The 13,505-nt window shown below is 52.2% G+C and overlaps 1 protein-coding gene across 2 annotated transcripts in view; it reads left to right on the top strand.

The window, feature by feature from the left end:
- Positions 1-13,083, top strand: part of MAP3K14 (mitogen-activated protein kinase kinase kinase 14) — a 40,253-nt gene extending 27,170 nt beyond the window's left edge. For both annotated transcript variants that reach the window (XM_019752318.2, XM_074319659.1), the window contains exons 7-16: positions 4,370-4,499; positions 4,735-4,866; positions 5,360-5,464; positions 6,741-6,904; positions 7,422-7,572; positions 8,895-9,248; positions 9,436-9,542; positions 9,926-10,070; positions 10,948-11,048; positions 11,412-13,083. In XM_019752318.2, coding sequence (XP_019607877.1) covers positions 4,370-4,499; positions 4,735-4,866; positions 5,360-5,464; positions 6,741-6,904; positions 7,422-7,572; positions 8,895-9,248; positions 9,436-9,542; positions 9,926-10,070; positions 10,948-11,048; positions 11,412-11,576 — 1,554 coding nt within the window. In that variant the 3' untranslated portion in view covers positions 11,577-13,083. The remainder of the gene's footprint in view (positions 1-4,369; positions 4,500-4,734; positions 4,867-5,359; positions 5,465-6,740; positions 6,905-7,421; positions 7,573-8,894; positions 9,249-9,435; positions 9,543-9,925; positions 10,071-10,947; positions 11,049-11,411) is intronic.
- The last annotated feature ends 422 nt before the right edge of the window (positions 13,084-13,505 follow it).

The following is a 13,505-nucleotide window of genomic DNA, read 5'->3' as shown; positions in this document are numbered from 1 at the left end:
TTCAATTAGAGGCAGAGGCATGAATCACCTCTCCTGCTCCCTCATTTCACCAATGTTAGAACTGGAGACCAGAGAGGGTTGTATGTCTTGCCCAAAGCCACACAGCTGGGCCTGGAACTGAGGCTTCCCTCTGACAAATCACACAGGCCCACTGGCAGCACATCACAGACCTCAAGGGTGTCAGCCCTATGCTCCTCCCCTTCTGTCACCTTTTCTCCTCCCTCTGATTCTCAGCTCACCCTGACTAAAAGCCACCTTGTCCCCAGCCCGAAGCTCGCATCCAGGACCTCTAAGCCAGAAATCAGAAACATTTTCATGGGCCATTTCCTTGGCCCGTTGGCAAGGCGAAATAAACTAGCTCAGGGATGGACCTTGTTTTCAAGCGGCTTTTGTCAAGGACATTCTAATCCCCAAATGGAAAGGGACCAAATAGCCCGACCAGGTAGGCCCTGTGCAGAGTGGACATGAACTCCACCGCTGTCATGGGTGCCTGTGGCTTTAAGGGGTGAAGACACAAATTATGATGTGAATCACCCTGGCACCCCTGGCTTGTGCATGAGCCAGGGTGTCAGAGTTCTAGAGTTTGGGCCTCAGGGTGATAGGAGGAAAAAGGGGACTATCCATAGGTATTACCCCAAACTTCAGACATACTGTGTCAAATAAGCAAGCTCCACCCCTCTACCCCAACTGACCAAAACACGTGCGTAGTTCTTGCCAGCGTGGGTCATCATCTTCCACTGGGATGCCAAGGCCACGTGCCTGACCTCTCATCTGCTGCTCTGTCCCCCGGCCACTGGAGAAGGCTCAGCTGTCCGTCCTGAGAGGCGGGTGGGAGGACAGCAAGAGGGTGTGAAGTGTCCTGGGGCTGTGCTGGGCAGCTTAGTCACTGGGCTTCTCAGCTGTTCCCCTGCTGAGGTCCTCAGAGCCCCGGGCAACAAGGTAAACAACCCTAATATAGTAGAAGAGGAGAAATCCTCCGCTTCTCACCTCCCAAAGGCAGTCAGGAGGGTTCCAGTCACAGTGCTCTGACTTCCCACCATCACTCAGAGCTGCTGCGGAGCCGCTCCAGCGTCCACGCAGAACTCTGCCTCCTCCTATCCAAGGTGTCAGTGCTGGTGGCTCCTGGGCAGACAGCCCCTCCTTGCTCTCCTTTTTCTCGAAGGGAGGGGTAGGGTAGGCAGAGGGGTCCTTTAGGATGTTCAGCTGGAAGATCTGAGAAATAGTTCCCTGCTGAAAGTGTAGGATGGTGGCCTGGATGGGGTCAGAGGCCAGGCTGCACAGAGGGTCCGAGTGAGTCTGTGCACCCTCCGGTGCTCCCTGGGGAGGACCCAGCACTTCCTGGGTCCTCCTTCCAGAACAGCCTTGGCCCCAGGTCAGATGCTGATTGGCCACAGGTCCAGGCTTTCTTGTAGGGTTTTTGTCATGTAAGATTCTGTTGGACCTTACTTTGACTTGCAAATAAATACAGGCTCATTATAAAAGAATTCAAATGATACCCAAAAAGCAAAAGTCTCCCTGTTCCCCAGTCCCATTCTCAGAGGTAAGTTCCCTTTGACATAAATCTTTTTAGACTTGTTATGCACATATAAACACGTAGTTGTTTTCTTCATTAAAATGAGGTTGTACTGTAGAGGTGGTTCTGTACTTGTTTTTTAATGTAATAGTGAGTGTATCATGGACAGAATTCCTTACTGGTACGTACGCATCGCTCTAGTGCTTTTTAACAGTCTGTGTAGAAGTTCTCATCCTAGCCAGCGGTGAATTCACAGGATCCAGGAATTCCTGGAACTTCATTCTAAAGTGTGTGTGTGTGTGTGTGTGTGTGTGTGTGTGGTATATGGATGCACACACATTTTTTATGGGAAAGGGTCCGTATCATTTAGCAGATTTTCAAAAGAGTTTGTGGCCCAAAGAACCATTCATTTGAGAACATCTGGCTCAAGCATGGGGTTCTGGGTGCCTCCTTTTAACTCTGCCCCTGATCTGGGGTCATGTGGCCTTGGCCAAGTCAAGCCAGCTGTTACCGTGTCGCCCCGAAAATAAGACCTGACCGGAAAATAAGCCCTCGCATGATTTTTCCGGATGATATCCCCTGAACATCAGCCCTCATGCGTCTTTTGGAGCAAACCTTAATCTAAGACCCAGTCTTATTTTCGGGAAACACAGTACCAAGCCCCTGCTCTGTGGAGACAATGAGAATACCACTTCATAGGCTACTGTAAGATGTAAATAACCAGCGAATAAAAATGCTTGGAACACTGGCCTGTGTTAGATGGGCATTAAGCATTTGTTCTCATTAACATCCTCGCCACTGTCCAGCCCGCCCTCCCTTACCGAATGAGGACACTGAAGTCCAGAGAGGAGGTGGGCCGGACGGGCAGCGGGCCTGGGCTAGTGGCCTGTGGTCTCTCCCCAGCCCAGCTCTCTTGGGACTGCCATTTGCTCTCCTTGAGCTGACACAGATTTCTAAAGCACCTTGTGTTTTGAAGGGTCCCCTCAGACCCTCTTTCATTGCGTGAGTGGAACTTATGGATCTCTTAAAAGTTTAAGCGGAGGTTCTCAAACTTTCTTGGTTCACAGCCCTTGATGTCTCAGTAATTTTTTCATGGTACCTACCCCAGGCCAAAACAGGTACCTAACAGTTCCATTTATTACGTAATTAGGTCAAATATCGTCTTTATCCTAGCAACTTAGTATCCATTTGAATAGCAATACACATAAGTTGAAAGGAAATGTTTCCTTCTGTTCTTCAACGATCATAATTATAAGGGGATATACTCGTTGGGCACTGCACAGCTTGTCAAACTTTGAAATCACCTTTATTTCCTGCTCCACATTTTCTCCCTGAAGTACTCTGTATCACAGCAACCTCTAAAAACCTAGTTTCATAAAGATAGATCATCAAAGGGAATGCAGCGTGACCTAAGTTGAAAGGGAACTATCTCGAGCTACGGAGCTTACCCGGTGTCCCGCAAATGTCCATCGCTGCTATTTCCCTCAAAAGTAAAACTATCCTGATGTGCCCCTCTGAGTTCTCTGTGGTGTCCCAAGGTGCTTCAGCTCACAGTTCAGGAGCAGTAAGATTAAAGACATTTGCTAATACAAGTCCTGTTTGGTGAATTAGTTCCAACTCAGGTTCAGAGCTGGAAACACTGACAAAGAGTCAAAGTTCATGCAAGTTGATTTTAAAAAAAAAACTAGATATTCTTTACGTAACCAGAAGAGACACATTTTCCACTGATAGGCAAAAGTCCAAAACCCCCCCACATCGTCAGATCTCTTTGCCAAGTCAGCAGGTTTCCAAAGAAAACCAACCCTGCCAGGTCCTGACTGATTTCTTCCAGGCGGGTTTTGCTACCACTGGCGCCCCCTGGTGGTACCTCTCAAGGCAAACAGGAGAACCAGCCGCAGCCAGAGAGAACAAGTCTATTAGGAAGTCTGAAGTGCTCAATAAAGTGCTCTTGTTTGAGCTGGAGGGAGGAGGTGGGAAGCGAGCATCTCCTGAGCACCAACTGGTTGCCAGGCCTGGCACTGGTTATCATCGCTCCAAATCCTCACTTTACCAGGAGCAGATGCCACTGTCCCCACCTTTCACGCATGAAAACACAGAGCTTTAGAAAAGTGATCTACCTTTGGAAGTGGCCGAGCCGGGGTCTCAGCCCAGGATATTTATATCTAAGGCCTCTTTCCTCTGCAATGCCGTGCTGGTCCCTGCAGAAAGGAGTGGATGGTCCCAGGTCCGCCAGTCCACGGCTGGATGGGCCTTGGCCCAACCCCTTCCCAGAAGCCTCTCCTATGCTAGGAAAACAGCTGCAAACAGAATAAACAAATACTGTGCTATCTACATGGACATTTTCGTCCTTGGAAGAAAAAGACAAATAATCCTAAGGGTTGAGAAGGGTGCTGAGGCTACAGAGGCATTGATAGTCAGAATCTTGGTGACATCACTCTGGCTTCAGATAAGTCGGAAACCCAGTATCTGAAGAGTAGACATTGATAGACGAAAGGTCCTGTGTCCTAGAAATTGCCCAGACAGTTGTGCTGGCATCAAAAAAGTTCTGTGTTTGGCAGATTTGAGGGTGGGCAGCATGCCAGGAGCCTGGATAACGGTGGCGGGTTTTGTGTGATTATAGTGTTTTCGCACATGTCAGCATTGCAGAACTTGAATCAAGTCCTGGGAGTTGCCCCTGACCGCCAGGGTACCCAGTCTCTGAGGGTCCAGTCGGCCCACCAGGGCCCTGCTGGGCCTCAGCATCAACACTGGGGACATCAGCAGTCACTGCTAGGAGCACCTAGGGTCCTAACAGGATGACAGGGAGCCGGCCCTGGTCCCTCACACCGACTTACAGCCACCTCTGGCCCCTTCCAGGTGCGAGTCGATGTGTTCCGGGCAGAGGAGTTGATAGCATGTGCAGGATTGACCTCGCCCAGAATCGTCCCCTTGTATGGAGCAGTGAAGGAAGGTCCTTGGGTCAACATCTTCATGGAACTGCTGGAAGGTAAGAAGCCAAGCCAAGTCCCACTCTTTCTCCCTCAAAATTCAGAGCCAAGGGTTTCCCCAAGTCTTGCCCAGGTTGACCTTGATCCCCGGTAGGTCAATCTATTTTGAACCTCTTGATCCTGTGACATCAGCAGGAAAGGCCTGCTTTTCCACCAACTGCCCTTCAAAGACCCTTGCCCTTGGTTTGGAGGCCTGGAAAAGCCCTCTATAAAGACTGACCATTGGTCTCCTAGGTGGCTCGCTGGGCCAGCTCATAAAGCAGAAGGGCTGTCTGCCGGAGGACCGAGCCCTTTACTATCTGGGCCAGGCCCTGGAAGGACTGGAATACCTCCATACCCGCAGGATTCTACACGGCGATGTCAAAGGTGAGGCCCGGGCTCCCATGGCCCTGGTCGCCAGCGGGCTCCTTCCCTAGCCCCATCCTGCCTCGTGTCCTCCCCAATTTTCTGGGCCTTCCAAGCCACCTCCAGTGGCAGGGCTTGAGTGAGGCTGACAGGGTTGTGCCAATGGGAAGGGAAGTGTGTTTTTCCAAGCCCTCAGCCTGGCACTGTAGTTCCAGTAGGTGGTGCCCACAGAGAACTGCAGATAAAGCTCCTACATGCTGGTGACCACTGGGCAAGGGTGGGGGCAGCAGAGCTGAGTGGCAGCATCTCCAGGAGTGAACTCGGAGATCCTGCCTGCTGCCTGCTTTGAGCCTGAACTGATACCCTCCTTCCTTCCTCCATGACTAATGAAACTAATCAGAAGCAGCAGTTGCCACATAGGGTCAGCCAGAATATTGCCTCACTGGAGGCCCAGGTTGGGCCAGGGCCGGACATTACTCACCTGTTGCTCTTTTTCCCTGGGGCGGCGTGGCAGCTGACAATGTGCTTCTGTCCAATGACGGGAGCCGTGCAGCCCTCTGTGACTTTGGCCATGCTGTGCGCCTTCGACCTGATGGCCTAGGGAAGTCCTTGCTCACAGGTAAGACCCCCACTGCCCCTCCCCACGATGCTAATAGCCAGTAGCCTTTCCTATGCATTTGCCATGTGCCTTCTCCTATACCTTCCATAATACCAATCAGAGGGGTGAGCACTTTATGTCCATCATTATGTCCATCATTACTTCAGCTCAACAACCCTGGATTAAGCAAGGCTTTTGTTATGCTTAAATGTACATGTCAGGTGGTCATTTCTATTGTTCTCTTTACACAGAGAAGGGAACCGAAAGGCTGTGCTTCACCCTAGGCCCCAGGTCTTCTGCCTCAGCGTTCCCATGGGTCCATCCCACATGTCCAGCCTTTTGGGGGGAGTTGTGCTCCCAGCCTGTGACCTCAGCCTTCCCACGCCTCTGAGAGCGCAATTTCTGGAAGGATAAAGGCGTGGGCTCTGCAGCTGAAGACTATCTGGCTTTAACGTATATTTTTCTGATTATTAAAATAATCCACACCCATTGTAAAATACTTGGCAACTACACAGTTAAGTGGTGCAGAAAGGGAGGAAAAAAAGAATTCTTACCATTCCTCTTGCCCAGAGAGATAATCTTGAGTATTTTAGATAATTTCTTCCAGGTCTTTTTTTTTTTTTCCCTGCACATAGTTAAGGCCATTGTAACACAATTTTGTACCCTGCTTTTTTCACTTATAGCATTAAGTATAAAACGATTTTATTTTGACCCAAGGAAAAACAATCTTTTAGAAGTGATTACTTATTATTAAAGGATCGTTGGTAATTCTGAAGATGTAAATTGAATGTGGGCGCCTGTCTTCCACTTTTAAAAAAACTTGTTTTTTCTTAGTACAAAAATAATTTCTTTTCTAATATCTTTTGCAGAAAGTAGAGCTAAGCAAAAATGAAAACTACAAATCACCAGAAAAAAATACTGTTTACGTCTAGTATCGATCCTTTTAGTCTTTTATGCATTAAGTTTCCTATTAGTTTTTTTCACTTACTAAAATTTCAGGAACATGATACCATTAATTAGTCTTCTACAACCTAATTTTCAATGTCCAGTCCCCTCCTCATTTTGAAAAGCACTTTAAGGGCTTGGTCCAAAGAACATAGTCCATATTTGGGTGATGTATTTTTTGTGCCAGTCCCCAGCAAAACCCCTGACTTAGCTCATCGCCGGCAGGTTTGGTATGGAGGCTTTCTCTCTGTTTGAAGTACTTTAACAAGACCAATGCAAGACATCTCAGGAATGGACTGAGGTAGTCATTGCAAAGTCACAGGTGATTTTTCTGTCTCCTTCGCCTCCTCAGGGGACTACATCCCTGGCACAGAGACACACATGGCTCCAGAGGTGGTGATGGGTAAGCCCTGTGACGCCAAGGTGGACGTCTGGAGCAGCTGTTGCATGATGCTACACATGCTCAATGGCTGCCACCCTTGGACCCAGTACTTCCGAGGGCCACTCTGCCTCAAGGTCAGTAACAGCAGCTGAGACAGAGAAGGGAAAGCCAGCAGGGCCACAGGCCCGGGCTGCAGGCTTAGGTGACCTGCCGTTTTGGCTGCACTTCGGTGGCAGATGGCAGCAGGGAAGAGGAAGAAGCCTCACCATACATGTGGGATCCTGGCTAAAATATTTGTCCTCCAAATCTGAAAGTCCAAGGGGAGACCCTAGGTGAGGGATCTCCTTGAGTTTCTGGAAAGTTAGGGTTCTCCTCCGTCTACACCCTGAGCCACCGCTGCCTGCAGCCCCTGACAGGGTAGGCCTGAAGGTCATGGGCATCTTGTTGCCTTGGCTCTGGCCTGTCCTGCCTGGCCCCTTTTTTCCTTTTTCTTGGAAAAGTCTCAGCCCTCATGCTGGCCGAGGCCACTCCAATCCTTGTGACCAACCCCAGCACAGCAAGATGGGGAGAGTGGAGAGAAGCAAGAACAGAAAGCTGGGTGCTGGGAAGTGAGGGGGAGGCAGGCCTCACATGTTGTCTTTTGACCCCCAGATTGCCAGCGAGCCTCCGCCTGTGAGGGAGATCCCCCCATCCTGCACCCCTCTCACAGCCCAGGCCTTAGAGGAGGGGCTGAGGAAAGAGCCTGTTCACCGAGCGTCCGCAGTGGAGCTGGAGGGGAAGGTCAGCCTGGCACTGCAGCACGGTGAGAGCCCTGCACTGACTGGGCAGGGGCAGGAGGGGCGGTGGGTAGTGTCATGGTCAAGAGCAAGGTGCTCCACTTGCCAGAGCCTTAGTTTCACCATGTAGGGCACGGGGATGGCACCAACTTCAGGCTTGCTGGGAAGACTGAAGCGATGTGAGTGAAAGTACTTAGTACTGTGCCTCGGTGCAGAGGCAGTGCCCAAGAGATGGCGGAACAGGGTTACAACATAGAAAGTGGGGATTGAGCGCATTAGGAATCAGAGAATGTGAAATAAAGCCATGTATCCCTCTTCAGCCATTTGAGTGGGAAAAATCCAAAAGTTGGTAGTGCCAAGTATTGGTGTGGATGTGGGGCAGGAGCCCCCACTAGGCTCCAGCAGGAGGGTACCTGACAGCACTCTGGCAGACATCTGCAGACCTGTGACCCACACTCCACTCAGGGGCGCACTACCGTAGGAATTCCCACAGATCCATAGTGGGACACGCTGCAGCCTCATTTGTGGGAGGGGAGTTGAGTGCAGTTGGGGGTCCCACTCTGGGAGAGTGGGGAGGTCAGGGTGGTTCCGGGGGTTGCCCCATGGAACACCATGTAGTAGTTAAAGCAACTCGATGTTCACAGAGCAACTTGGCTGGATCTTAAAACCATAGTGCTGGGTGAAAAGAGGACCAGAGTGAGGCCTACAACACAATGCCTTTTCTGTAAATTAAAAAATTGATAAAAACAACACACTTTACAAGAATGAGATCAAACCCAAAGTGACACATGGAACGTAACAGAATGTCACCTGGGGGTAGGCAGGGGAAAGGCGGTGGTTCTGGGAATGAAAGGGGAATAAATAAAACAGGAGAGAGACTTTGCGTAGCCCCCAGCCCCATAGACGGGAGTTATAAAGATGGCCCTGGGGCTGAACTATCCCAACTTTAGAGAAATGGTGCCCTCAGGAAGCCCTGACTGGGGAGGTAAGGGTAGGAGAAGCAGAGGGTCAGGGAGGCCAGTTTAGCTGAGAACTCTGAGTTGCTTTTATCCCAGAGCAGTTTTTAAATCTTCTCTTTACTGTACTATTAATATTAAAGTCCTTCTCTGGAGCTGATTATATCTTTTTTTAACTTGCTGCTGTTACCTAGGAGGGAAATGGAATGAAAAGCACAACTACTGTCCTGTTCCCATTATAGGAGGCCATCTGATGGAAGAGGCCTGCCCTCCGAAAGTGTGTCCCTTAGTGGGGCAACAGTCCTCCCTCACTGCTCAGGAAAGGCCACCTGGCCTGGTCTGGTCTGTGTGGGCCCATGTCCACCTCATCACGTGCGCTCTCTGTTTTGTAGTGGGAGGTCTGAAGAGCCCTTGGAGGGGAGAGTATAAAGAGCCAAGACATCCGCCGCCACGCCCAGCCCACTCTCATCAGACTCTGAGTGTCCAGCCAAGCGAGCTGTCACCAGGGGCCCTGGGACCCCAACCAGCTGACGACACAGCAGGCGGGGCGCCCAAGCTCCAGCCTCCTCTACCCCCAGACCCCCCAGAGCGGAACAAGTATCCAAGCTTGAACTGGGGCAAGGAGGAGTCTGGGACATGGGAACCCTTGCCTCTGTCCTCCCTGGACCCGGCCCCCACCAAAAACCCCAGCTCACCAGAGCGGAAGGCAACCTTTCCGGAGCAGGAACTGCAGCAACTGGAAATAGGTACGAGCGCTGCGGCCTCGGCCTGGGCCCCACCACAGCCTGGGCTTCCTCCTCTTTCCAGCCAGCATGGGTTCCCTTCCAGCCCCTTCCCCAGAGGTCAGCTCCTGCAGCCTGTGCAGAAAGAACTCTGACGCCACAGCTGGACCCCTCCCAGTCTTTCACAGCTGTCTTCCGCTTTTCTCTGCAGAACTATTTCTCAACAGCCTATCCCAGCCATTTTCTCTGGAGGAGCAGGAGCAAATTCTCTCGTGCCTCAGTGTCGACAGCCTCTCCCTGTCAGATGACAGTGAAAAGGTAAGTCAGCCATGGACCAGGGGCCAGGACACAGAGCAAGTAGCTTTCTGTCCAGCTGGGAATGGGCTGTGTGCAAGTAGTGGGTAAAGAAAGGGAGGTTGACAGGGTCACTCGTTCCTTCTGGGAGTGGTCCTCACTGGGGCAGGGGGTGCTGGGGAAGGAGGCTTGGGCTTTGGTCCCCATAGACATACTCACCCTCCGGCATAAGCTCAGCCCCCTGCTTAGCCCCAAAAGTGCCCAGTAGAGCCATGTGCCAGTCTAGGACACGAGCAGTTCCTCACCCCAAGGGAGGCCCAGGGCCCCTTTGCCCCAATGCAGACCAAGGCCAGAGATGGCTCCCTGAGCCCAGGGCCCTGAGTCTCTGCCCACCCTTGTTGTTTCAGAACCCGTCCAAGGCCTCTCAGAGCTCGCGGGACACCCTGAGCTCCGGCGTGCACTCGTGGAGCAGCCAGGCCGAGGCTCGCAGCTCCAGCTGGAACATGGTGCTGGCCCGGGGACGGCCCACTGACACTCCGAGCTATTTCAATGGTACAGTCCAACACCCCTGATTCCCAGCACCTGATCCACCTGAGACTAGGGGACCTGAGAGGTTGATGTCCCCCTTTGCCCGGCCCGTGGGGCAAGGAGATGAAGGCACCTGGCACCAAGAACTTGAAGTACCTGGCTATTAAGTCATGTAGCGCCAAGGCCCTGATCGCCCAGGAGCCTCTCCTAGCGAGGCCGAGGGGCCATCGCGCCTCGTAGGGTGCTGATGGAGTCTCAGAAGTCGAGTCAAGAGTCTTGGCCTAGAGTCAAGAAACTGAGCAATGAAAGTCTTCTGAAGGGGAAAGAAAGAACAATCCCATGAGCATTTAAATCAAGGATTCAGCAACAAGTGTTCTGGGATCCTTCTCTGGAATTTGAGGTCAGAATTGGAGAAAGAAAACATATATAGAACTTAGTTTTCGTACTTGGTTGCATAGGTTATGTTGTGATTTTGATAGAACAAGGGTTTCATCAGCTTGCAGTTCCCTGCCCCCCACCCTCCGCTCCCAGGGCCAGTATGACTCATGGTATCAAGCCCCCACGGTCTGGCCAGATGCTGCTCCGGCTCAGGAAACATTATAATCTAAGTTGTCCACAGTCTAATTTAAGAATCTTTGTTTCCAGTTCCTTTCTGCTTTGTGTGCACTCTGGGGTACTACTTCCCCATAGGAGCCTACCTTAGCTCTTTGCTTTGTGCAGGCCAAATTCTGGTGTTGACAGAAAATGGCCAGGAGGAGGTAGCAGGTGTATAACCTTAGTGCCACTCCAGACTAAAGATCATCTCTGCAGCTCCCTCCCAGCCCACCTGCTTCCCTCTCCTTAGGACTCCTCAGGCAGCCGGCAGCTGCTCTCCTGACAGGTCACCTTGTTTGCCTTCTAGGTGTGAAAGTCCAAATCCAGTCTCTCAATGGCGAACACCTGCACATCCGGGAGTTCCACCGGGTTAAGGTGGGAGACATCGCCACTGGCATCAGCAGCCAGGTAAGGGGGCAGGTACATGCATCGGGGCAGAGTGCCAGAAGCCAGTGCACCTGGTCCAGCCCTCCAGGAGGAAGGCTTCTTAATAAGTAGAAATGACACCATAGAGAATAGTTGGCCTAGGATGTCCCCCAGGTTTCAGGGCAAGACCGGCAGTGGTGATTGAAGGGTCCCCAGGACCCACACTTGGACCAGGTGAGATTCTCCGAGTCCTCCAGAATGAAAGGCAGATAGTACCCTGAGGGCTGACTGCTTGGCTGGAGGGAGGTAGCTCCCAGTGCTGTAGGAGACCGGTAGCTTTCCACTTCCAGGTAGCTTCTGAGCCCCAGGCCACTGTCTCAGGCCCACTGGTTTGCTCTGCCCCAGATCCCAGCCACAGCCTTCAGCTTGGTGACTAAGGACGGGCAACCTGTGCATTACGACATGGAGGTGCCAGACTCGGGCATCGATCTGCAGTGCACCCTGGCCCCAGATGGCAGCTTCGCCTGGAGCTGGAGGGTCAAGCATGGCCAGCTGGAGAACAGGCCCTAACCCAGCCTTCCGCCACCGGCTCCACTCAGCCAGAAGCAGACTTCCTTCTGGTTACTCAGTGCTGCTGCAGAGACACAGGCTCAGCCTGCTCTCTGGGAGCTCAGCGGTGGGACCAGGGGCTAAGTGGTGGCCAGCAAAATGCCACCCAGAATTTCCCACCTGTGTCCTGCCTGACCTGCCAAGAGAACACTCTGTACCCACATGAGGGGAAGGAGGAAGGCAGGAGGCTCTTCCCATGGGGAACAGAGAGGGTCTTCTCTGCCCTGGTCCAATCAAGCCGGCCTGACCCGCTTTGGATCAGTGATGACTTGCTGGCAGTCAGGGGAGAGCAACTTCTGGCCTGGGTCAGGGAGGGGTAGACAAGACCCTCGGCCTCCAGGTAGGTGTGAGGGTGTCAAGTGTCTAAGGGCCCCCCTCCCCCAGGTCCAGTACAGGACCAGGCAGTAGGTGTGCCCACCCTCGAGTTAACAAGGGGCCTTCTAACCCCCTTGCCTGGCCTTGCCTAGCCATTGAACCCCCTTTTAGGTCTGAGAACTCTTCAGACAGAGTCAGTGGGGGAGGAGTGCCTGACACTGGGACACCTCCCTGGGAAAATGCATCACATTTTTCAGGGTATTGCAACACAGGTCCTGCGCTGAACTCAGCTGCAGCCTAGGACCAAAGAAGGAATTTATGTGATATGGGTCTCAGTCCCCAAGCATGTGTCCCTTTGCTGCTGGCCACCAGTCTTCTCCAGAGCAGCAGGTGCCAAGCCCCAACTGCAGGCCCAGCACTGCCCCGACTAGCACTCAGTTCCCTCACCTGTAAAAGTGAAGGGTGACATGAGACCTACTTTACAGGAACTCTGAGTATGGGGCACGATAGATGCAAAAGAAAGCAGCAGACGCAGGCGCTGTTGTTACCCGAGCCACAGCTTTCAACTTGCACACCAGCTTCCTGAGACACAGCTCAGGCATCACACCCATGTTGACCCGGCCCGGCCCTGGTCACAGGGCCACTGCCAGCTGCACTTTGCACTCTGATGACCTCAAAGCACTTTCATGGCTGCCCTCCAGAAGGGCAGGTCAGTGGTTCTACTTAGACATAAGCAGATTAGAAGATGAAGGGACAAAAGTCTTAACCTGTCTCCACACATGTGACACCTTAAACCTCCTCCAGATTTCTTTAAGATGAGCCTTTCCCTTTGCCCAGCCCAGCCTCTTTGAGGGGGAGCTGATCAGAACTCGTGTAGCATTAATCAACTGTGAATCATTGGGGGATGAGGGCCTGCTAGCCACAGCTCCTAGGGGTGAAGGGATGTCCCCTGAGATTCCTCCTTGGGAGAAGCTTGTCTCCATGTCTTGCCAAGGTGCCCTCTATCTAGCTATCTGCATGGAGCCGTACCATTCCCCAGGGAGAGACCCCTGCCCCCAGCACATGAAGAACTGCAGCCTTGGTACTGCAGAGTTCAGGTTGTAAAGAATTCGTGGTAAGCAATAAAGTTTGCAGTAATGACAAACGTGTTTAAGCCATGGTTATCTCTCCTCTCTCCTGTCTGCTTGCTGAACCTCGGGTCCTAACAGCTGCCTCCCTTTGCCTCCATGGTGGGATCTTGTCAAATCTACCCCTTGTTTGGGGCAAGGACCATTTTTAACACTTGAATGGAGCTGCTTTTCCCACCACTCTTCCCAGTGGGTGCTTGCAGTCCCATCTCTATTCAGAACAGTTAGGCAGGATGCCCCACCTGCTGGCAGCAGGGAAGTCCCTGCCAGGCCGAGGGGAGGAAGAGGATGCCAAGGCCTGGGCACTGACCAGTCATGGATGGATGAGGCACACCACATGCCCAGAGCAAAGATGGCCCCATCCACTGCTCCTGTCCTGAGGCCAGGCTTCCAATGAACTGAACTGGGAGTGGGCCTGGACTCCGCTTCAGCCACCTCCTGAGTGCCT

This window comes from Rhinolophus sinicus, linkage group LG15 (genome assembly GCF_036562045.2).
Source record: "Rhinolophus sinicus isolate RSC01 linkage group LG15, ASM3656204v1, whole genome shotgun sequence".
NCBI lineage: Eukaryota > Metazoa > Chordata > Mammalia > Chiroptera > Rhinolophidae > Rhinolophus > Rhinolophus sinicus.
Note: the sequence above shows the minus strand (reverse complement) of the source record. Positions and strands in the feature narration are given on the sequence as shown.